At 42.0% G+C, this 25,259-nt stretch overlaps 1 protein-coding gene across 1 annotated transcript; it reads left to right on the forward strand.

The window, feature by feature from the left end:
* The first annotated feature begins 152 nt into the window (after positions 1–152).
* CDC37L1 (cell division cycle 37 like 1, HSP90 cochaperone) lies at positions 153–22,579 on the forward strand. The gene is made up of 7 exons (XM_075279174.1): positions 153–270; positions 2,689–2,960; positions 10,184–10,271; positions 12,700–12,815; positions 19,531–19,653; positions 20,324–20,488; positions 22,203–22,579. Exons 2-7 carry the CDS (start codon positions 2,694–2,696, stop codon positions 22,296–22,298), a joined length of 855 nt encoding a protein of 284 aa, XP_075135275.1. The 5' UTR covers positions 153–270; positions 2,689–2,693; the 3' UTR covers positions 22,299–22,579.
* Positions 22,580–25,259: the final 2,680 nt, after the last annotated feature.

Consider the following 25,259-nt stretch of genomic DNA (forward strand, 5'->3'; position numbering starts at 1 on the left):
TGTCCAGTATCAAGAGGCGTCGCATCTCCATGGAAACCCAAACACTGTATTTTTGAAGCAACTGCTCGAACGTCATCATTAGGCGCGGCCCAACGTGCTCCCGTCGCTCTTGAAGTGACATACGCGCTGAAGACGCCATCTTAGTTGAGGGACGGGTATCTGAAGGCTGTATTAGGGCTGAGCTGTAAGCCTCATTGGCTGTGCCCGCCGGATGGGGAGTGGTTATACGTCCGGTTGTGTGTGCCTTTTGATGTTGTTTTCCGCTCGTAGGTAAGTGTGTGATTTTTCGTTAGGTGCTCGTCTAGCTGCACGAGTCTGCCAGTTGTGGCACCCTGTAGGGCTACATGACTATTGGTACACTTGGGCTATAACGTGAGTGCTTATTATATTCATGCCAACTCATGTTTGGAACATCAATCCATTTGTCACGTGTTCTCTCATTTGGCTTGTAATTAATATGTAGTCAGTGATGACCCTCTCATCAGGGTGTGAAGAGTTCAGCTGTGACATGTTATCTGGCCAGTGGTTGTGCAGGTAGTTCCTGCCTGCTCTAGTGATGACCTGTGTTACCATATACTAGTATATGACTACTATTTCCATATTGCAGGTTGGAGTTGTAGTCAGTATTCTTTCCTATAGATATGGGACAGTTATCACACGGGGAGGCAGGGGCTCCTAGCACTCAGATATGCAGCTGATATATGGACTGTATTCAGCTGTGTACAGGAGGCCTTAGAATGGATTGGCGATCAATGGGCAGGTAACCTTGGAGAGCGTGGATTAACTTCTCTGAGAATGAGTTTGCTCTGCACTCTGCCATTACCCTGCTGGGTGTGATAAGGGGCGGTGATTTTGGGATCCCAAGTGTAGTATTCCGACTCATTGCCAAAGATTAGGGGGAAAAAATCTATACCTGCCCCCTCACAGCAAATAAAAATTTAAATAAATCACCCTTGTCCATGGGCTGTCTTTGGTATAGAGATGCAGTACAGCGACATCCTATATGTGGCGCTGTTCCTGCTAATGAGAATACAAAGCCTTTACTGGTCTCACGGTTGTGCTGTGTCTTGTTTACTATTGTAAAGGATATACATTATTAATAAGTTTTGGCTGATCTACACACTAAGAAAAAGCTGCTTTATTTTATGTTTTCTGTGGCCTTTTCAGACAAAGCAAAAGAGTGGCTTAAAAAAAAATATAAAGAAGCTCTTTCTGATTCTGTTTGTTTACAGCCAGCAGAATGATGTTTTCATTCTGCTTGCCCTGGCAGTGCCTTTTTTCTGTTTTACGCTAGATTCACACTTGCATTTGGGTTTCCATTTGTGGGATTCCTAACCCATTGAAGAGACCAGGACCCCTTACATCATAGTGGTCTATGATACTTGTAGTTCTTGTCTGTCTCTTATCATATACAGTACAGATAGTAGAGCCACTAGGTGGCAAGGACTTTCAGTATGATAGCTGACTGTGGTGCAAGGATCCGCAGTCTCTTTACTAGGTTAGGGTCACGAAATCCAGCCAACATACGGACTGGATTTTCATCCCAGATTCCCCTGTGTGCATGGAGCCTAAAAATGGGTGATGGAGCACAATATCTCTGAAAACTTTTTAACTGCCCTACACATTTATGATTACTTATGTCAGAAAACTGGCCTAAGTTCTGCCTGAAATCTACTCCCGATTCTTGCTCAAATAGATCTCAGTTTTTGGCACAGAGTTCACACTAAATGCACTGAGATTATTAAAAGGCATCTGACTCTAAATATTCATGGCATTTCTGACACCAGTGGCTCACCTATTGAGACTGCTGTATAAAACACTGATCTTAAAGAATGCAAGCGTGACTCCTTAAGTGGTGGCACAAGTTCCAATATGGATCATGTCGTTTCAGATTTATAGGTTATTGATCATAACATTATGGATGGATACCTGTAGATTATTTCAAATGTATTTTCTACTTCTTATAGAGTAAATTATTTGCATCGAAAAGGAGTTTTTTTGTGCATTATTTTAACTCTTCACTATTAGGAGGATGAGGGAGCATTTCCTCATGAATTCAGAGGACCCATAACTCTTGAGTCTACTGTGTGAAAATTCCTATTGGCCCAGCACCCATTGTTGGCTATTCATTCTTATAGGCCTTTAAGGGTGTCTTTCACCACCCACAAGCAATTGTCACAAACATATTACAGTGAGAAAAATACCTTTTTATGTTTGCCAATTTGTAGAAAAACAACTCTGAAGTCTTAAGGAAATAAGGCTGCTTGTGCGTTAGGGGCGGGACTTCAACCCCGGGAACACTTTTCTTTCCACTCAGGTAGGAGGGGTGATATAGCAAGGTGGTGAAGGCAGGAGATGGTAGGGCTACGAGCGGCAAGAGCAGCGCTCCATGGAGTTGAAGGCTCACCCTAGTGCACCAACTGCATTATTTGCATAAGACTTCAAAGATGATTTTTCTCCAAATCTACAACAGTGATATACATAACCAAGGTGTGTGGTTTATCGCTCTAATGTGCTCTGTAATGTGGTGGTAGAAGTTGCATATACTTGGGAGAGGTGGTAGACGCCTTTTAATGTTGCATTTACTTCCAAGTCTTTGTTTATAGACCTAACAAATGCATATATGAATGCAGTATTGGTGACTAGATCCTTTGTTTTTCACTACTATGAATGTTTTTCCCATTACAGGTGGCATGGATTATCCTTGCCAGCAGCAGTATGAGAGTGCCAGAAGCTCTATGGCATGCATGTGGAGCTTGGCAGAGGCTCAACAAAAACTGAATAGTTTGGCGCTTCATAATTCAGAATCTATAGATCAAGAACATGCTAAAGCTCAATCTGAAGTATCAGAACTGCAACGTAGCGAGGAAGAATGGAGACGGAAAGAAGCAGCTTTGCCACTGGGTGAGAACTGGGGAATGTCTTCTTCGGATGCCTTTAGTCAAGATGTTTTTAATAAGGTACTGTAACTTGTTACTAAGTATTAACTACAACAGAACGAGAAGCCACCTTATAAAGAAATCAGTCACTAGTCCACGGCTTAACTTTGTGTAGCAGTCACAGTCAGAATTTCAGGGCTTCACTGTGGGGGAAAAAACAACACAAAATTTGCTGTGTTATCCTGATAAACACAGGTATGTAGCTTTAAAAGGATCCTATCATTGGACACCCTTTTTATGACTAACATGTAGGAATAGCCTTAAGAAAGGCCATTCTTCTCCTACCTTTAGATGTCTTTTCCGTGCCACCACTCGGTAGAAATCCAATGATAGGATCCCTTTAAATACGTATTTGTGTGTTATATGTAAATCTCTAGTGTATATTTATTCAAATACCTCTTCACATTTGCACTGTGAAAAGTGAATGAAACACATGTATCACAAGTTATCTAATTTATAAGCAAATTGTGGGGAAACACGTATTACTGTGTAAGGCCCCATGTTGTGGAAACGCAGCATTTTTTTAAGCCAAAGTCAAGAGTGGCAAATATAAAGGAAGCACTTAGACATTTCCCTCCTTTTACATCCACTCCTGACTTTGACATCATGGGCCTAACCCTAAAAATACTTAAGCACGAATGTTTAATACATTTATATGCATTAAAAGAGTCATCAGGGCAGTGCTTTAACATAATGGTTCAATAATGTATGTATTTGTGAATCCGGTTTTCCCAGTGGCTGTGTGAAGCAAATCCACTTTTGCCATTGAAAGTGTGTGTGTGTGTATATGTATATGTATATATATATATATATATATATATATATATATATATATATATATATATAACTAGCAGTTACCCGCGACTTCGTCTACGGGTTGGCGGTGGCGGTGAACTGCTTATGTTTCTTGTTCCCCCATCTCTGCCCTCAGTTTGTTGTCCCCTCCTACCCGTGACTTCCTTCGCAGCCCCCCTGACCCTGGTGCGTACCACCTGCAGCGCGGCCCGTGGCCCCCCACGTCCCTTTCCTTGCGGCTGCGGCGGGCCCCTCCTACAGGATGGTGGGTCGGGAGGCAATTGCCTTGCTGCTGCGCCTCGTCCCCCCCTCTTTCCCGCTACCTGCGTCCCTGGCCCTACCTTTACCCACCACCCGCTCCCCCTGCCCCCATATAGAGATTACAGTGACCTCCTACATCTCCCCCTTCCCCCCAGCACCAGCCACCCGTGACTCCGGTGACCGAACCCCCCCCCCCCCTCCCTTCCACATGTGCAATCTGGGCCCTCCCCCCTCTACGCACCCTCGGCCCTGTGGTACCATTTCCCCCCCAGCAGAACCCCTTTCGGTACTATTCCGTTATCGGGCCAGCAGCAGCGCATTTCAGCACCAGCTTTCGGGACAGCAGTTCAGTTCAGCAGCGGGAATTACAATGACATCCGAGGACTGCTGGCCCGATGCTTGTGCCCAGTAGCCAGTACATCAATGACCCCCCCTCCATCTCCTCCTCCTTCCAGTGCTGCCCCCCAGCTCTCCTTACATCTACCCCGTACCCTCTCCCCGCCACATGACTAAGCCGATGCTGGCCCGATGATAGAGGCCGTGCTTGTGTGTAGTAGGCAGTACATCGATCGATGCCCTCATCCTCCTCTTCCTTCCAGTGCTGCCCCCCAGCTCTTCTTACATCTGCCCCGTACCCTCTCCCTGTAATAGGCCTCACCGTAAATCTTGAGCAATGAATGCTACTAGATAGCCGCCGGACGCTGCAGAAAGTTTGTCCCTCCGGCTCGCTGTAGCTCACCGTTCCTATAGTCGGCGTGTTTCTTGTCAGGGCCTGGATTGAGCCCCGGTGTCTTTCCTTTCGGTCTCGGTACTAGCGCTGAGGTGAGGCCTAGTCGTGTGGCGGGGAGAGGGTACGGGGAAGATGTAAGGAGAGCTGGGGGGCAGCACTGGCAGGAGGAGAAGGATGGGGGAGGGGGGTCATCGATGTACTGGTTACTGGGCACAAGCATCGGGCCAGCAGTCCTCGGATGTCATTGTAATTCCCGCTGCTGAACTGCTGTCCCGAAAGCTGCTGCTGAACTGCGCTGCTGCTGGCCCGATAACGGAATAGTACCCCCCTTTCTAACCACTACCCCCCCCCCCCCCCCCCCATTACACACCACCTGTTGTAACCCCCCGCCTCCGCTAAGCAACCTGCCGATCAGTGTCCCCACAGCACTGACAATGATGATGTCGGGGAGCTGTGTGTGTCGCGGCTGCAGCTTCAGCAGTCATGCATGGTGTTACCCGAGGCGTTTGTGTTCCCAGCCGCAGAGTACGGGGGTTACATGCGGATGGCCGTGTTTGGCCGGGTTCCGCTGTTGTATGGTATGCCGGCCTGAGGCAATGTGTGGCGGCAGGCATATGAGCGGCGTATGGAACCATGCAGCCAGCCGCCATTTTCGTGATAGTGTATGAAGAGAGTGGAGTAGTCTGGTGGGCGGAGCCGCGGATCCTCCCAGTGGTGGGGGTCGGTAAAGATGGCTGAGCCAAGAGTGAAACAGGTCGGCTCCTGCAGGATGGTGAAGGTGAGTGTGAAAGTGCTGAAGTATACACTCACCGGCCACTTTATTAGGTACACCTGTCCAACTGCTCGTTAACACTTAATTTCTAATCAGCCAATCACATGGCGGCAACTCAGTGCATTTAGGCATGTAGACATGGTCAAGACAATCTCCTGCAGTTCAAACCGAGCATCAGTATGGGGAAGAAAGGTGATTTGAGTGCCTTTGAACGTGGCATGGTTGTTGGTGCCAGAAGGGCTGGTCTGAGTATTTCAGAAACTACTGATCTACTGGGATTTTCACGCACGACCATCTCTAGGGTTTACAGAGAATGGTCCGAAAAAGAAAAAACATCCAGTGAGCGGCAGTTCTGTGGGCGGAAATGCGTTGTTGATGCCAGAGGTCAGAGGAGAATGGCCAGACTGGTTCGAGCTGATAGAAAGGCAACAGTGACTCAAATAGCCACCCGTTACAACCAAGGTAGCCAGAAGAGCATCTCTGAACGCACAGTACGTCGAACTTTGAGGCAGATGGGCTACAGCAGCAGAAGACCACACCGGGTGCCACTCCTTTCAGCTAAGAACAGGAAACTGAGGCTACAATTTGCACAAGCTCATCGAAATTGGACAATTGAAGATTGGAAAAACGTTGCCTGGTCTGATGAGTCTCGATTTCTGCTGCGACATTCGGATGGTAGGGTCAGAATTTGGTGTCAACAACATGAAAGCATGGATCCATCCTGCCTTGTATCAACTGTTCAGGCTGGTGGTGGTGGTGGTGTCATGGTGTGGGGAATATTTTCTTGGCACTCTTTGGGCCCCTTGGTACCAATTGAGCATCGTTGCAACGCCAAAGCCTACCTGAGTATTGTTGCTGACCATGTCCATCCCTTTATGACCACAATGTACCCAACATCTGATGGCTACTTTCAGCAGGATAATGCGCCATGTCATAAAGCTGGAATCATCTCAGACTGGTTTCTTGAACATGACAATGAGTTCACTGTACTCCAATGGCCTCCACAGTCACCAGATCTCAATCCAATAGAGCATCTTTGGGATGTGGTGGAACGGGAGATTCGCATCATGGATGTGCAGCCGACAAATCTGCGGCAACTGTGTGATGCCATCATGTCAATATGGACCAAAATCTCTGAGGAATGCTTCCAGCACCTTGTTGAATCTATGCCACAAAGAATTGAGGCAGTTCTGAAGGCAAAAGGGGGTCCAACCCGTTACTAGCATGGTGTACCTAATAAAGTGGCCGGTGAGTGTATGTGAATGTGATTGTGTGTGGTTAGGGGCTAGGTTGTAGAGAGGAATGTGAAGTTTAGGGGCTTGCTATGGGCCAAAGTGTGTGATTTTGCAGAGATGGTGATATGAGTTGGATGTTTGTGTGGGTCTTGGGAAAAACGTATGTGCGTTATTGTGACGAAAAGTAGCGTATTGCGCAATCCAGTGTATTAGCTATGTTTGTGGAAAATTTGAGCCAAATCAGTGGAGCGGTTTTTCGGTGATTAATATTAATAGGATAAATATATATGTGGTATATGTAATGGAACCAATTACAGCTCATATGAAGCACCAAATGTTAAACCAAAGCTTTGTAGCAGTATATACCTCATTCTACTTCAAAGAAGTTTTTTTTATTTCTTGTTTCCTATGTATAATTTTTGGACAGTGTCAGGCAGTTTACATTTGTGTCGGAGGTGGATGTCAGTGGAAATCAATAGCACAAATGTGAACAAAGTTTTATTTGTGCAGCTTTTGTATTTCCCTGAAAACTTGGTATGTGATACATTAGCTAAATAGTCCTGTGTTATGTGATATTGCCATTGATATTTTGTTTTCCATTTTCTTTGCATTATATTATTTCTTGTAAACAGAATAGAAACATAGAATGGGGGGCACTCGCCAACTTGTTTCATAAAAAAAAAAAAAGTCCTTTATTGCATATTCCAGATAAGTAGCATCAAGTAGTATGAGAGGAGCAGTAAGATGATGGCCATTTCGCACTATACAGCATTTCTTGTGGACTCCATCATACATACCTCAAGTAGCCAATAGTGTCTCCTTACGGTACCTCTATACACGTAATGCGGGGCAGATAACTAGACATTTTGGACCGTGTCAACTGATGCCTTGGGATAACTCAACTGCAATCATAAATACACGAGTCTATTTCTATAGGACACCTGTTTTGTATCATTGTATTTATTTAGATATATATATATTGGAAATGCATTGTATGGATGCAAAGAAATACTCTTTAAAACAATGGATTTATTAAGGGAGGTTGTAGCTTTATCGGTTTTCCTTAATTTCTGGCTTATATGGTTAGATTTTATAATCCTCCAAGAACAGATAGGCCTTACAGGTACCAGTGTGAGTAGCTCTACCCAGTTATTGTTTATAAAGAGAGTTGACGTGGTCCAAAATGTCTAGTTATCTCCGTTTTGAAATTTAGTAAGTAATTAACATTTACGCGTTTTTATTCTCCTCTGCACGTGTTTTTAATTCTTTTGGCTTCTTCTCTCTATGTCCATGTTATGCAGCCTTGCATTTATTAATCTCCTAGCATCGGCGCCCCCGGCCCCCCTCTCTCTCCCATGGCCCCAGCCACACCCCTGCGGCAGACCTGCTGCTATGAGTTCTGGTTTTCGGCGGCTCCTGCCAAGAACGTTTGTCCGTGATTGTTCCAAAAAGTAGCCTATCTTTCAATCCTGCCTATGAACTATGTTTGTGGAAAATTTCACGCAAATCGGTTCAGCGTTTTTTGCGTGATTGAGGAACAAACATCCAAACACACAAACTTTCACCTATTAGGAATATTTACCTATCCTGGATTATTTAAATGGAAAGACATACAGTACTGTGCAAAAGTTTTAGATAAGTGTTGAAATAATGCTTCAAAGTAAGAATGCTTTTAAAAATAAAAGTTTTTAAAAGTGCTAATAGTGCATTTTGTTACAATGACAAAAAATAAAAGGTGAACCAAAAATATCTCTAAGTCACATCAATATCGGGTGTGACCACCCTTTGCCTTCAAACAGCATCAATTCTTTTAAGTACAGTAAGGCTGGGTTCACACAGGTTTTTTTGGGCTGGATTTTGATGCGGAATCCGTCTAAAAAAACTGCCTCCCATTGACTTCAATGGGAGCCGTTCACTTCTTTTTTTCTGTGAGCGGTTTCTTCCCGCTCACTGAAAAAAGAAGCAACTTGCTCTTTCTTGCTGCGGAATCTGCCGCAGTGTCTGCGTCACGGACACTTCATCCTGACTAGGCCCGTTCATTTGGGCCTAATCTGGAGCACAATGCTGCAACTGGATGCCGTTGCACTGGACCGGCATCCAGTTGCAGCTAGTCATTTTTTTGGACCGGACTCTGAGGCAGCCTCCGCGTCAAAATCCGGCCAAAAAAAAACCTGTATAAACCTAGCCTTACACAGTTTTTAAAGGAACTTGGCTTGGCTGGGTTGGGGAGGGGTTCCAAAAATTTGGGAGAAATTACCACAGATCTTCTCTGGATGTAGACTTGCTCAAATCCCCCAACTCTTCATGTGTTCCAAGACAGACTCAATGATGTTGAGATCAGGACTTTGTTGGGGGCCATATCATCACTTCCAGGACTCCTTGTTTATGTGCTGAAGATTTAAAGGGACTTTTTTTAAAGGGAGTCTGTCACCAGGGTTAAGCATATTGTATCAGCAACACAGTTGGATAGGTCAGGCTCACTTGATTTTGATTCTCCCCCCCCCCCCCCAATGAAAATTTGTGACTCAGCTGCTGAGATATTCATATATTCAGAATATGCAAATGAGAAATTTAAAGCAAAGGAGTCGCTCTCGATGCTTCAAACTTCTATGTGTATTAGAGCATTGTGGAGCATAGCAGTTGTCTTCTGTGCTCCAGACTGCTCATTTGCATATTCTGAAATATATAAAATGTAATTGTGGTACAAATTTTCATGATGAAAAAAGCGTGACATTGTGATGAGTCTGACCTATTTTACTGTGTGACTGGTTTAATATGCTTCATTCTGCTGACAGACTCCCTTTAATTACATTGGCTATATGTTTCTGGTCATTGAAGCCAATTTGACACCTCCATGATGGTATTGTATGATATTTCTCAGCATTAAAGAGGAACTGTGTCCAAGTAGAAAATGCTAAATAATATACATCATTTGATTCCTGCTGTATTATTAAAATCCATCCGCCCATTCAGTAACTTTGGTTTCTGGAAGATTTAGATAGATTTGATTAGATTAGATTAGATATTAGCTCTGGGTCGGTCAAGGGACCTGAATGATGGAGAGCTTGTCTGCTAAAGCAGCAAATATCCACGGACCCCATAGACTATAATGGACTCTGTCAGGTTTATGCCGGTTTTCTGTTGTCTGATTTGCAGTGGAGTCTGCTACGAACTCTCAGATGTGACCCTAGCCTTACTTTGCATGTTGTTAATTGACAATAATAAACTATTAACTCTTCTATTTTTGAAAGCGATCATACTTGGCAGCATTTTTCCCCCCACACCTGCCTAGAAATTTTGCACAGTACTGTACACTAGAGTAACAAGTGCCTATATATATATATATATATATATATAGATATATAGATATATATATATATATATATATATATAATAGATAGATATTGCCTATATGTAATAAACATACTATTTCTTTTTCCCATTTGTGCAGAGCTTTATAAATCGGGTTAAAAATCAAGAAGATGAAGATAACCCATTGACTTTTGTTCAGAAATATGAAGCTAAAATCCGACATTTTGGTATGTGGATTCATCCTGTACTTTTATGTGGCTTTCTGTAGTTTTTTGTTTTTGTTTTTTTTTATATATAAATAGAAGTTTTATAAATGGCATTATGGACAATATAAAAATGTCAGTATTTTCATAGCTGTACCCAACCATTTTGAGTGAGTTTGTTTTTTCTTTTAACCCCTTAAGTACATAACATTAAACCGTATTAAAGTGTAACTCACATTTTATTATTTTTTTGCTATTGTGTCAGGGGGTGTAGTGAACTTCCTTTTAGAGAACGGGCTGTAAAGTTCCCATTATCAATCATTCAACTAAGTAATGCCAGGCAGACTGTCCATACAGATATAGCCAATGTAGTACATAGAGCTGAAACATTTACCAAAGAGGAATTGTCACTTCAAATGGCTGAATCTTTAATTTTATACCACCAAGAAAAGTGGTTGGGGTGCATAATCAGTGAGAATCCATTTGTATTGCCAGAGAGGTTTCACTCCTGGTGGCAGGTTTAGAACCCTTGACGTGTTTTGCCACATCCTGTGATTATGAGTAAAGGTATCTATGACAGAACAATGGGAACGAAATTGAGCATAGAGAACCACCTGCATACTGTAGAACCACAAGGAGGTGGCACAAGTTGGTTAAGTGAGAATCATAGTCCAAATATTGGAATTCAGCTTTATAGAAATATGTACGGACGCAGACTTGGATGGCGCTCTAAGCAAGAATCCTCAATGAGATATACAGTAGTCAGCCATGTAAATGATATTGGCATGCAAGTCCATAAATGTCCTCTAGGTGGCAGTGGTGTATCAGAGTTCACAACATAAATATTGTTTATGGAATCCATTGAAATAATTGCTGAAAAGGAGCAAATAAGGTGAAGATTGCTGGATACACAGTCCAGGGTAATGAATCGGATGGATGGTCCCAGGTCCTCAGCTCCTAAGTACACCGATAACAGTAGATGCACAAGTACCTGTGATGTGTCTCAGCAGTCTGAATGAGTGGGTCAATGTAATTAGTGATGGGGCATTAAAGAACTTTATACTGTGCTTTGTACTAATGTGCCATTATACTGTGTGGGGTGCACTACCGTGGCATTATACTATGGGAATGCAATAATTGGGCATTATAGTGTGTGGGGGGCAATAACGAGCTTTATAGTTCGATGGGGCATTAAGGAGCTTTATGCTGTGTGAGTACTAATTTGACATTCTGTGTGTAGGGGCACTAACGTGGCAGTATAGTGTGTGGAGGGGGCATAAAGAAGCATTATTTTGTGTGTGGGGTACTATTGTGGCATTATACTGAGTATTGGGGTCAGTAACAAGCTCAATACTGTGTGTGGAGGTACTAATGTGGCATTATACTATGGGACACACTAACATGGCATGCTTTGGGAATTCAAAAACTGGGCATTACACTATGTGCGGGGGCAATAAGGAGCACTATACTTTGTGAGAGGACTCAAGGAACTTTATACTGATTGTGGAGGTACTAATCTGGCATTATACTGTGTGGAGGTACTAACATGCTTGTTATACAATAAAGCTGTTTAAGAATTTTTGAGAGACTCCATTTGGATTTGTGTGCACTTTACCCATAGTCCTCCCGATCTGATTGGTCCAGTACCCTGAAGGCTGTTTGTGTAGCTGGCAGCTGTGGTCTGGGTTTGGACCCTGATCCACCATTTGAGTATCCATGCTATGAATAAAAACTTCAAGGTTTATTTATTAATAATAGGCGCTCCTCCTCTGATTCCAAGACAGTTGAATTTTTTTTCTCTATCCTCCAACATTCCTGAGCAACGAACACTTTTAGTTTTGATGCTTGATGTGCTATTAAAGCTCTGTAGTATCAGGCAGAGATTGTGATTCAGAGCTCCAATAATAGGTGGTCAGTATCAGAGCTCAGAATCACACCCCTCACCTGCTCCTGTCTGACACTGCCCTCCTGACAGTATAATTGCATATCAGGAACTTTGCTTTCAATGGTGGGGACTAGAGAAACAATTCCAACTGTGCCAGAATCAGTGGAGCAGTAACTATTCACTGTATGAAGAGCTGGGCTTGTTGGAGGTGATGAAAGGTCCTCTTTAATATTATAAGTGCTGGAGACAGATGCACTAAGATTATGTGGCTGCAACCTCTTAATAATTCTACTGCATTGTGGAAGTCCAAAGAACTAGAATTAACATGTATTCCAGGAAACTGGTGTGAATTATAGTAAATCTTCTATGCCAGGGCATACCCAACTGGCACACATTGATCCCTGCCAAACTCTGCCCATTTTTCTAAAAAGTGGTGAGCAGGTCAAAAAATGGGCAAAGTGGATGATTGTGGACGCAAATGGCCATACTCTACCATTGCGCCAGAAATGTAGTAACTTTAATAAGTCGCTCTCCTTATGTGTTAATTGCTGTTTTCCATCTTTCCAGGAATGCTCAGCAGATGGAATGACAGCCAGTGTTATTTGTCCGAATACCCTGACCTTGTTTGTGAAGAAACCGCTAGATATCTACAGTTGTGGTGTTATCATCTAGAAAGTGAGCAGGTATTAATTTGCAACCACTTTGGATAACCTCTGGTAGTTATTCTTTTGGAGTTCAGTTATTATAACCTTTGCCCCTTAAAGGAAACCTGACCCACAGCAGCACAAAGCAATCACAGAACATGAGAGCAGGCAGATGAATCATGGGATATGTAGTTTGTCCACAGAGTCAATGCATGGAAATAGTAGTGATACACGGAGCAGCAAGTAAAATAAAGCCAAGCAAAGGCTGCACAAGGGAACACGAATTATGGTAAATCAATAGAGCTATGAAGCCACGCCTACTTGCCAAACTCCTCACGTACTTTTTAGAAGAGTGACTAGCAAAGAAAAAATTTGTTTCTGCTTGTAATTTTTTTTACAGTACAAAAACTGACATAACTAGTTTAACCCCTTCCCGACATGCGCCGTAATAGTACGGCGCGTGTCGGGTCTGTAACTATGGCGACCGCCTGGGAGCCGGGCGGCCGTCATAGTCGCCGGGTGTCTACTGCTTTAAGCAGTAGACAACCGGCTCTAATGCCTCCGGTCGGTCCCCGGACCGATCGGAGGCATTAACCCCTCCGGCGCTGCTGTCAAAGGCGCCGGAGGCGCCATTTTCCCGGCGGCGCATGGGCGCCGCCATTTTGGCAGGGATCGCCGGCTCCTGGAGCATGCTCCAGGGCCGACCCCCCGTTGCCATGACAGCCGGGAGCCTTGTTAAAGGCTCCCAGCCGGTCTGCAAATTCTCTCTTTTGCAGGCTGGTGTATACAGCCTGCAAAAGAGATGATGCTTTTTTGCAATGCATTGCAATGCATTAGCATTGTAATGCATTGCATTAGTGATCAGACCCCCTGGGGTTTAACACTCCTAGGGGGTCTAATAAATGCAAAAAAAAAAATAAAAAAAAAAGTTAAAAAAAATATAAAAAGTATTAAAAGTTCAAATCACCCCCCTTTCCCTAGAACAGATATAAAAGTAGTTAAAAACTGTGAAACATATACATGTTAGGTATCCCTGCGTCCGAAATCGCCCGCTCTACAAATCTATACAAATATTTTTCCTGTTCGGTAAACGCCGTAGCAGGAAAAATAGTCAAAAGTGCCAAACCGCCGTTTTTTCACTGTTTTAATTCTGATAAAAATTTGAATAAAAAGTGATCAAAGCAATAACATTTCCCGAAAATGGTAGAACTAAAAAGTACACCCGGCCCCGCAAAAAAAGACGCCCTATGCATCCCCGTACACCTATGTATAAAAAAGTTACGGCCGTCGGAATATGGCGACTTTTAGAAAAAAAAATTTTCAACACTGTTTTGGAATTTTTTTTAGGGGTCAAAATGTAAATAAAACCATATAAATTTGGTATCCCTGGAACCGTACCGAAACACAGAATATAGGGGACATGTCATTTTGGCTGCACAGTGAACGCCGTAAAACCAAAGCCCGTAAGAAAGTCGCAGAAATGCATTTTTTCTTCAAATCCACCCCATTCTGAATTTTTTTCCTGCTTCCCAGTATATTATATAGAATAATTAATGGCGGCATCATGAAGAAAAAATTGTCCCGCAAAAATTAAGACCTCATATGACTCTGGGAGCGGAGAAATAAAAAAGTTATGGGGTTTAGAAGGAGGGGAGTCAAAAACGAAAAACGAAAATCAAAAAATGCCATCGGCGGGAAGGGGTTAATATATCCCTCCTGTTTGTCAGCCTGCTTTATTAATATAGCTTTTACAGATTGAAGAAACATTGGAATCCAAACATGTTTATTACACTCTGTTATCACACTATATTACGCTAGGTTCACACCTCTGTCTGTGTTTCCAAAACTGACCCGTTTTATGATGGATGTCTATTGTTTTTAACTGTAAGCGCAAGCCTGAATTCCTGACAGATATGCATAGGAAATTCTGATACAGATGTGAACATACCGTAGCCTTAGCTTAATTAGAAAAAAAAACCTATTAAATTACAGCTGCTCAGAATATCACTGGTCATATTGGAACATGTAGTGAGAATTTCTTGCAAGTTTTACCCTAACCAACAAACCGTGTATTTTAATTTAAGTAAGAATACTGCACTAGAATACAGGGTGTCTGAGTTGGGCCAATTTTGAGTGGCGTTGGAAAAAAACTTTAGACTCAAAATATTGGCTTTAGAACAAAATAATTGTATTATTATTTATTATTATATTTCATACAAATATTCAGTCACTAGCCTTTTAATGAATGTCACATATGCAAAGTCAAAGTTGAGCCGTGCTGGAAAACACAATTGTACTGCCTGTTTTATCAAGATTTGCATACACATGAAAGATATGTATGGTATAACTTCGACATACTGTGAGACACTAAACTGTTCATTGATACATACATGGTTGAGCAATGCAGAAATTTTACCATTATAACAATAATAAGCCAAACAACTTACGCTAGGTTCACACCTGCGTTCATCTGTCCGTTCTGAGCTTTCCGTCTTCTGCATGCCAGAAGTCGGAAAGCTCAGACCGGGTCCGGCCGTGAGCGGCGGTGAGCGTTTTATGCTCTCCGCCGCGAAACCGGATTTTTTTTATCCGGACACAGAGTACTGCATGTCCGACTCTGTGTCCGGATTATAAAACCCGGTTTCGCGGCGGAGAGCCTAAAACGCTCACCGCCGCTCACGGCCGGACATCTCTCTCACCCATTCAAATGAATGGGTGAGAGAGACTCCTGCAGGTTTCCGTGTCCTGCCTCTGTTTTAGGCAGGAAACGGAAACCTGAACTACGGAGTTCACAACGCTGATGTGAACGAGCCCTTACGGTAATAATATTATACGGTAGTATCCAGAATTTTTTTTAAAGGAAATGGAGACAACAAAAAAATACCTAACCATTTTTCCTATAAACAAAATTGTCAGCATATGCAATATTTGCAAATATTCGCACACTGCTTCATTGGTAATATATAAAATACTATATAGACACTGCTGTGCTGATTTTTAGGTACTATACAGTAATGTAGCAGATGTCTATATCATTGAGAAAAAAATAACACACTCAGAAATATTCGATTGCTGTAAAACTCAGCATGCGGTTAAGGCCAGATAAATGATTACAATTAGGTCTGACTAGACACTGCCTAGCGCCCTCTGGTGGCAAAAGTGCATCAAACAGACTCCAGATGGCCAAGAAAGACCACCAGTAGTGAGCACTGTTTGATCTACTGACAAGTTCAAAGGGGCTCTATCATTGGGAAAAGTCATTTTTAAATAAGCACATACTTGCATAGCCTTTAGAAAAGCTATTCCACATGTACCTTTTATATGTAAATCTCCTCAGTGGTTTTTGAATGAGCCCATTTTTATTCATATGCTAATTAGCCTCTCAGTGCATGCTGGAAGTCTCATCGTGCACCCTCTGTGCTATTCTTTCCTATGTATGTATACAGCACATGACTTCCTGCTTCCTGTTTGCACATCAGGTAGGAGAGAATAGCAGAGACGAGTGCTGCTGGGAACTTCCTGTGCTGGCTGGAAGCTAATTAGCATATGAATATAAATTGACTTATTCAGAAAGCACTGAGGCAATTTACATACAAAAGGTAGGTGTGGAATAGACTTTCTAAAGGCTATGCAAGTATGTGCTTAGTTAAAAATGACTTCCCAAGGATAGAGCCCCTTCAAGCATCCCCCACAGTTGTCCATCATCCAGATACAGGTCGGTACTGTGGGCTGGAACCATACTACTTGTAACAGAAAATCCAGGTTCTGTCAGACTCAAGTATGGAGGTCTTGTGGTAAGCACTTTAATCCTGCCTTTACTGTGGAGCCATCATATGTAGCAGTTGGTCACTTCTAGTAGTGACACAATTGACAATAATGGCTCAGTAGTGTATACAAGACATCCTATGGCCACATGTTTCCTCACATGGCTTCAACTGGCATTTTTCAGCAGGATAATTCTTGCCCACACACAAAGGGTTTCCCAGGAGGTCTCCACCAGATTGCAACACTTCCTTAGCCAACCTGTTCATCGGACTTATTGCCAATCATCCATTTATGGGACCAGCTGGGACTCCAGCTTCAGCAGTCTATGAGTGTGCACAATCTTTGTCTCAGCTACAACATAGAGCCGTGGCCAAAAAAAACAATGCACCATTTCACAAAATGTAATGATTGTAGCGAAAATGATTTCTTGTCTTTTTCCATTTCTACTCTCTTCTATCCTGATGACGAGTATTTGGCAATTTTGCACATGTACATTTTGTACATTTTTCAGTCGATTTCGTAGTAGAAGGTATACATATCATCTGCAGGGACTCAATTTATACGCATCACATACATTTGATAAAATCCACTGGTGGTGCATTTTTTTTGGCCGCCACTGTATGTGGGTAAATCTGTGGATGGATATTACACAGAACCTGTTTTCCTCCATGCCCAATCATATCCCATTTTATATCCAGGGTAGAGGCAGCCCAGCAGAGTACTAGAACCTCCATTCTATTGTATTGGGGGGAAAGAAGGGTGCATCTTATAGTCCGAATGTGGCGCCTGGCATCTGCTGTAATAGAGAGGCGGATGCCGGCGAGGGATAGATGCAGGTGCCGGGGCCTGAGACATCGATGCGCTCCTCTGCCCTGCATGAAGCCAGCAGCGGCGATGCTATTCCGCTCCTCCGTCCCCCCCGCCGCTGACTTCATGCAGGGCACAGCAGCGATGTCTCAGGCCCCGGCGTCTATCCCTCGCCGGCACCCGCCTCTCTAGTACAGTGGATGCCGGGTCAGTATCGATGGCCCCTTCTCCCCCGGGGCCGGTCCCCACCGGCCCCATACCTGTGAAGTTGCAGGCCGGCTCCTGCGCGGCGATATCGCAGGAGCCGACCTGTTTGGGTGACAGCCGGGAGCCTAATGAAGGCTCCCAGGCCTGTCACTGCTATATTAATATCGTGGCTGGGTCTATGACCAGCCGTAATACTAATATACAGAATGTCCCATAGACGGCAATACAGTTGTATTGCCGTCTATGGGACTTGCAATCAAGTGACCGCAGGTTCAAGCCCCCGGGGGGGAATAAAATAGTAAAAAAGAAAAAAAAAAAAAGCTTTAAAAATATATAATAAAAAAATGAAATAAATAAAAGTTCTAAATCACCTCCTGTCCCTAAAATATATATATATAAAAGTAGAAAATCATATATCATAAACCACCGGGTTTTTTTTCAATACAAGGTGATCTAAGCAATAGATATTCCCCAAAATGGTATAACTAAAAAGTACATCTGGCCCCGCAAAAAAAAAACACTCTTTGCGTCCCCGTACAGCTGCAGGGTCACCTGTCAATGTGGCCTTGCAGTTGTTGCAAAACTACAACTCCCATAAATTAAATATTTTACCATTTTTTGCTTCAAAATTTTTTTTCCCTATTTTCCTCCTCTAAAACCTAGGTGCGTCTTATAGTCCGAAAAATACGGTAATATAATATCCCCATTTCAAGTGGTGCAAAAATTAATCTAGAGACTGTCCTACATCATGATAGCAGGAAGCAGAGCTACATGCCGCCTTGTCCATGTCTTCTTGGTGCCATGTAGAAGCTAAGGAGAAACGCATCTCAAATATGGGAAGCTTTCAGTCCATTTTGTTAGATTATACGGTTATGGTGAGAACGAGCAGTAAAGCATATCTTATGAACTTTTGGACCCAAAGAACACCTGTCCATTTTTTTTCCCCTCCAAAACATGTGTTCTTGCCATAAATTAATAATCAAATTAATTTATGCGAAACAATAGATTTCATCCTTATGCCTCCATAAAAGGGTTATCTAGTTTTTAAAAAATTAGGCCAAGTAACAGGATGCATCAATAAAAAAAAAAACTCTTACGAATATAAATCCTGTTTAAATTTGTCACTGTTTATCTGAATTCCTTTCAAGTCAATGACCTCAGAGTGACGTTTTGTTTGTGAGCCGACTACCCACACTTGTGTGGAATTCATGCTTGCAAATCATGAATTAATAAATCATTCCCACGCGACCTCGGATGTGGGAATGATTTATTACTGGTGATTTCATTGCATAGCAGAAGGGAGGGGTACACGGAGATTGAGAGCAGGCAGATGAATCATAGGGATATATAGTTTGTCCACAGATTCACTGCATGTAAATAACAGTGATACACGGAGCAGCAAGTAAAATAAAGCCCAGCAGAGTCTGCTCAAGGGAACAGTGAGTACAAGATATTTAGCACTGTTGTTGATAATTTTTGGAAGCTGGATAGCCCCTTTAAAATCTTAGTGATGGCTTCTCACTCTCACTATAAACATCACGGAGTGTAAGTGTGTGGCTTTTGGCAGCTGTTACTTTAGAAGAATAGTTATGACATTCCAAAAAGTACACCTGTTTGTTTTTTTTACCTCAAAAGTTTGATAGAATTAAAAAATATATTATTTATTCAATTTGTAATTGTGTTCTCCATTAGGCAGTAAACTGTTCTAAAGCTGTATGTATTTGTAGTGTTTATTTTTTTTAAACACCCACAATTCTGCAGTATATAATGTAGCAGGGGAAGTTGGATGTCATGTAGCATGGTCATACATGTACTATACAAGATACTATCTATGACATCCCCACACCATAATAGAGCATATAGACAGATCTAGTCATGGTAAGAGTAGAGTATAAGTGTGTGCATGATGACGTTATTCCTCTAACGTTATTCCTCTTCTTTAGTTAAGCAATATATTCTGTTGTTGATGTTGCAGAAGAAAGCACTTATGGAACAAGTGGCTCATCAAGCTGTTGTCATGCAGTTTATCATTGAAATGGCAAAGAGCAGTAATGTAGATCCTAGAGGATGCTTCCGATTATTTTTCCAGAAGGCCAAAGTAAGTTTTGCTTGTTTTATATAGAATTTTTTGATACATGATTTAAGCCTTGTGAACAGTGAGGTTTCCTTTATTTTGCCTATTTGCTCCAGTTTAACAAATACACAGTAACCAATGGTCAGAGGCTTATCTTAAAGGGGTATTCCCATGACACTTATTCACTAACCTGCAGGCTGTTGTGCTCTCTTCACTTCCTGCTTTTCTTGGCACATAGGTGGGCGGGGTTTCACTTGCACAGGATTGGTTGTAAATGAATTACCAAAGTGTGAAGCTGATGTAGCAGAGCTGGATTTGAGTCAGTTTGCATTACATACAGAGGTAACGGACTCCCGATCTCAGCCCTTATCAGCCAAATTCAATTAAACCGACTGATAAGAGCTCAGAAATCCCAGAGCTCTCACCTCCCCTATCTGAGAAGCTCCGCTACTTAAAAGACACAAACAGCTCAGAGCTGCTCCCAGCCCCTCCCTCCCCCCTGAGAGCAGGCAGCTACATCACTTGACAAATGAGCAGAGAATGTGTGCAATTGTGTGTTCACAAGCAGCCACGGTTGTAAATAAAGTACATGACATTTTGGTCCAGAACCACATCCTCCTATGAGATAAGACTAAGTTATCTGAAAAGTTATTAGCTTATTAAATGGTCACTAATTCATGTTTTCTGTCCGTAGGCAGAGGAACAAGGGTATTTGGAAGCCTTTAAAAGTGAACTTGAAGCATTTAAATTAAAGATTAGAATGCACCCAGAATCTCAGAGACGTTCAGCGGCAATGGGACAGAATGTATCTTTTAACTCAGACTATGGAAATATGAGAACACAGTGTTTTAGCCACCAGGTACGTATGAATGTGTATACTTTGCATGTAGATATTTCAGCTGCTGTACAGATTGTATGGATTTCCTTAAAATAACTGCTTAGAGAAATATAGTTTGAATAGATATATCAAACTGTGCGCTCTGGACTTTTCCCTATATAGAACCCATACTGAACCGAAATACACTTGGAAAGATTAGACCATATTCTGCCACAATAAGAGACAACTTTTAATTTTTCTGGTAGTATTTGTCCTTCATAAAATTTGTACTATACATCCAATGGTTATCTCAGGCATTTTAAAATATAGAACACTGCTTTTGGTGTCATACGAAAGATGAGTTTTTAACCTTTCATATGGTGTCATTGCTGAATCATTTGTTGAATACACAGTCAGGATTGACAAATGTCTGTGCAGCTGCTCCCAAGTCCCACTGTGTCTTCAATTGGTGCTGCCTTCAGAATTAATACAAATAGAACTGCATTTTGCTGAGAATCTCCTCTTTCATATGACTCCAAAAGCAATATTCTAGGATTTATAATGACCAATATACAGTATAACCGTTTGAAGTGACCCCTTCACCCTCAGTTTCCCTGCATTATCCAAGAATGTAAAGATCTTGGATATCGATAAACAAACAAGAAAAGTAATAAAGATGTGCAGGATTTTACAAAAAGGAGTCAAAACTTAAAGTATATTCCAAAAATCATTGATGACCTAAATGCTGCCAGAAAATCAAGTTACACTTTAAGGTATATACTCATTGTGGGGAATGTATTAAGGCCGGGTTTCCTACGCTAATATTAATTTAATTTAACTCCTCCACTGGAGTGCGAAGCACCCGAATTAAGAGGCTTAGACCTCTTACTAATTGTGACGCAGCTCAGAATGCTCCCTATGCTCCAGAATGGAAAAGTACAATAGTGTGGGGTTGGCAGAGAATTTGGATCCCTATTACAGCAAGGGCAGCACGGTGGTCAGTGGTTAGCACTGGTGCCTTGCAGCGATAGAGTCCTAGGTTTGAATCCAACCAAAGACAACGTCTGCAACGGATTTATATGTTATCCCTGTGTTTGTATGGGTTTCCTGCAGGTACTCAACTTTCCTTCAAAAGATATAGTGATAGGGAATGTAGATTGTGAGCCCTATATGGGACAATGATTGACAATGTTTATGCAGTGCTGCCGAATATGATGGCGCTATATAAGCAAGCTAAATAAATAAATAAATATTAAACCTGCTGGGCTAAGATTGTTCCTGACTAGACTTAACCTGCACCACCCTCTGCCCACTGTTTTTCAAAGTGGCGCATGTTTGCCAAAATGTGCCATAATACAGGCAGGACAGGTTTGTTAAATTCCCCCATTGAGTATATCCTCTACCAATTAGTTGTGTGTTACCCTAGCTAAACCGCCTGTCTTGTTCGTGGAAGTTGTATTTTTAATAGTTTCTAATTTTGCTGCCTAAACATTATATTGATAGGTCTCTGTCAGGCTAGGTTCACGTCTGCACTCGGGTTTCTGTTCGGGGAGACAACACCCCTCCCCTGGCCTGTTCTCCGCCTGAAAAGGGCAAAAAATGTAGAGAGAAATGCACTGCTTGCAGCACTTTTTCCCTCAGCATTTTTCAAACGGAGAGGGGAACGGAATCCCTGTACAGAGAGCCAATCTCAGAAGGATTTTGTTTGACAAAAAAAATTCTAACGATACTTTTTGACTTTTCTTTCCAAACACAGGATATTCCACAGTTTCATCTAAATACTGGTATGGATTATGTCAACTTCATGGAGCAGATCGGGGAAGAGGACACAAAGATGATGGACATGCTATAATTTCTTCTCCAGCCAATACTGCTACATGAACTAGTGTGGCTATGTTCTTATCAGTGACAATTATAACACACAATGCTGCACTTTATTTATTGATTTTTCCTTCCAATGGGCAAAATTCCGAGAACCGATTGTCTTTCAGCGTGAAGGTATTGCTGCTATTTGAATGGAATTGAATGCAGTGCTTCTGCCAATAGTAGTTTTGCCTTCAAACTCCATTATGGTTTTTATGAGGATTCAAATACGCAAAGTTTGAATAAAGAGAGATTGAGCTATTTACAGTATTATCTGCTGATTTGGATTTTTTTTTTTCTCGTTAAACCTCCATGAACATGATTGTTTTTACAGCTAGCTCCTCACAAAGGCAGGAACTAGAAAAAAGTAACAAGCTTTACTCCTGTGACAGTGAAAATTTGGCTTAAAATATGATTGTAGGAATCTCTTGCTATGTTGAATTTTTTGATACCTTTATTGCTGTTCGACATTTATTTAAAGATTTTGCTTACTTTTTGAACACTATTACACAGTTTATATAAATAAAATGATGAGTAACTTTGTAAATACAATAATGAGAAAAACAAAGTGAATTCTATGGTTTTATGTATTGGGAGTGGGAGAAATCCAATGCATGGGTCTTAAAATTAGGTAAATACGGCCCCGATGAACAACAATAAGCAACAGACTCTTCCATTTCTTTATTAAGGCTACTTTCACACAGAGTAACGCTCTGCTCATTCTGACACGTAAACACGTGTCAGAGTGGGCACTGTAAAACAGAATCCCATTGACTTCAATGGGTGCCGTCTTACGCGCGCTACAACACTTTGAAATCAATATGTTAAAAAGCCTCCCATTGATTTCAATGTGTAGCGCGCGTAAGACGGCACCCATTGAAGTCAATGGGATTCTGTTTTACATCGCTCACTCTGACACGTGTTTACGTGTCAGAGTGAGCGAAGAGTTACTCCGTGTGAAAGAAACCTTAAAGGATACCTGAGTTATCATGAATATGTTCTGGGTCTTGCTGGGCAGTCTGTTTTCTGACTGTATAAGCTTTAATAAGTGGTGTCTTATCAGTTTTTCTGCTGCTAATAGCCCCATTGCAGCACATTTTGCATTTTTCTTTCAGGCTGGTGTGTACAATAAGGAGCAGTCTGTCCCTTTCTTATCCATTAGTATTAATGGTTGTACATGTTATTTATTTTGCTTACTTATATAGCACCATCATGTTCCGCTGTGCTTTACAGACATTGTCAATCATTGTCCCATATAGGGCTCAATCTACATTCTCTATCCGTAAGTCTTTTGGAGAGTGGGAGGAAACCCATATAAACTCCTTGCAGATGTTGTCTTTTGGTCAGATTCAAACCTAGCAAATAGTTGAGAAAAGTCCAACTGACCATAATATTGGAGATCCAAGAAGACAACTGTAAATACAGGGCATGATACAGCTAAAACTACCCTGACTCAGACAGAGAAATCTATGAGCACAGTCAGGAAAGGGGCTTGCTATCTGTGACTTACATCCTATCAACAATAACAGAAGCTGCCAGAAGTAGTACTTAGTACAAGTACATTAGTAGACTTTCTAGTCTGAGATATGCAGAATAGAAAGGCATTTGCATACGTGAGGAAAATCCAAGCCTCCATTCACTGTGAAGAGACCAGACCCATACCCTCCACTCACTGTAAACCCACTTTGTTTCATAGTCCTAATGAAGGCTGTAACGGATTGATCAGTAAATTAGATGGAAGGGAGACCCCTAGTGGCAGGAGCTTTAGCAATAGCAACATTTTTAAATAAAATGCATTACATTTTTGTCTAGAATCATATGCTTTATTATGCTGTCTGTAAAGTTAGTGACCATATAAAGGATTATTCCTATTACATCAAATTGCTGCTGAGAATAGGGCTACACGCATAGGAACATGTGCATCATAGGGTCTGTGGGAAACTGGTAAGGATGACCGTATTCCCCACAGACCTATTAATTTCAAGCAGTAAGCCCAACCACAAAAACAGTAATAGAACTTGTCCTGAGTTTTGCCTCTGGTTTACATAGCCATGATAATACACAGGCATGCTCCTGGGTGTTCTGGTACGTTTCAGTCAAAGTTGTTGGGGTGGAGAGCAGTTATTTCCATTTCGACAGTAATTTGCCAAGATGGAAATAAGGAAATTAAATGGTGGTGGAGAACAGTCCCAAACTGTGTCATTAACCACTTCCGGACCACCCATAGACTATAAACGTCCGGGAAGTGGTTGCCTTGTTCTGACAGGACGTACCGGTACGTCCAGTCAGAACACAGCAGCTGCACGGAGATCGTGCAGCTGCTGAAGCTGGGAGCCAGCTGTAACTTCAGCCGGAGTTCCCAGAGAGATGACAGGGAATGTTTATTCCCTTCCCTGCCTTCTCGATCACTGTGTATATAGCGCTCAATGAGCGCTGTATCCACAGCTATGAGCACTGCCATGATGCGGCCGCCCTCTGACCAGGCGGTCACGTGATCCGCCGGGAGCAACGTCTTGCAAGAGCTGCTGGATCCTACAGAACCAAGATCAGCTCTGTATACTGTGTATACAGTGTGCAGGAGGCTGTATTCCTCCTGCAACTGAGGCTAAATGTACCAGCTTCAGTTGCAGGGGAAATCAGCTTCCAATACAAAAAAAAAAACTTGATCAGATGTCCCCAAAGGTCTCTTATCACCTTATGGGGACACAATCTGGAAAAAAAATAAATAAAAATAAAGTTTTAAAAAAATGTAAATAAATTTAAAAAAAAATACGCTAATAAAATGCCATTATTAAAGGTTATAGCCCCACCCCTGACGACACCATACAAAATAAAATTTACCGTAACGGAGAGGAAAAACTTTTATAAAGTTTTTCAGTGACACTTTGTGTTATTAAATAATAATAAATTGAAAACCAGACAATTTCCCTCCTATTATGTTTATATTTTC

Source organism: Leptodactylus fuscus, chromosome 1 (genome assembly GCF_031893055.1).
Source record: "Leptodactylus fuscus isolate aLepFus1 chromosome 1, aLepFus1.hap2, whole genome shotgun sequence".
Classification (NCBI taxonomy): Eukaryota; Metazoa; Chordata; class Amphibia; order Anura; family Leptodactylidae; genus Leptodactylus; species Leptodactylus fuscus.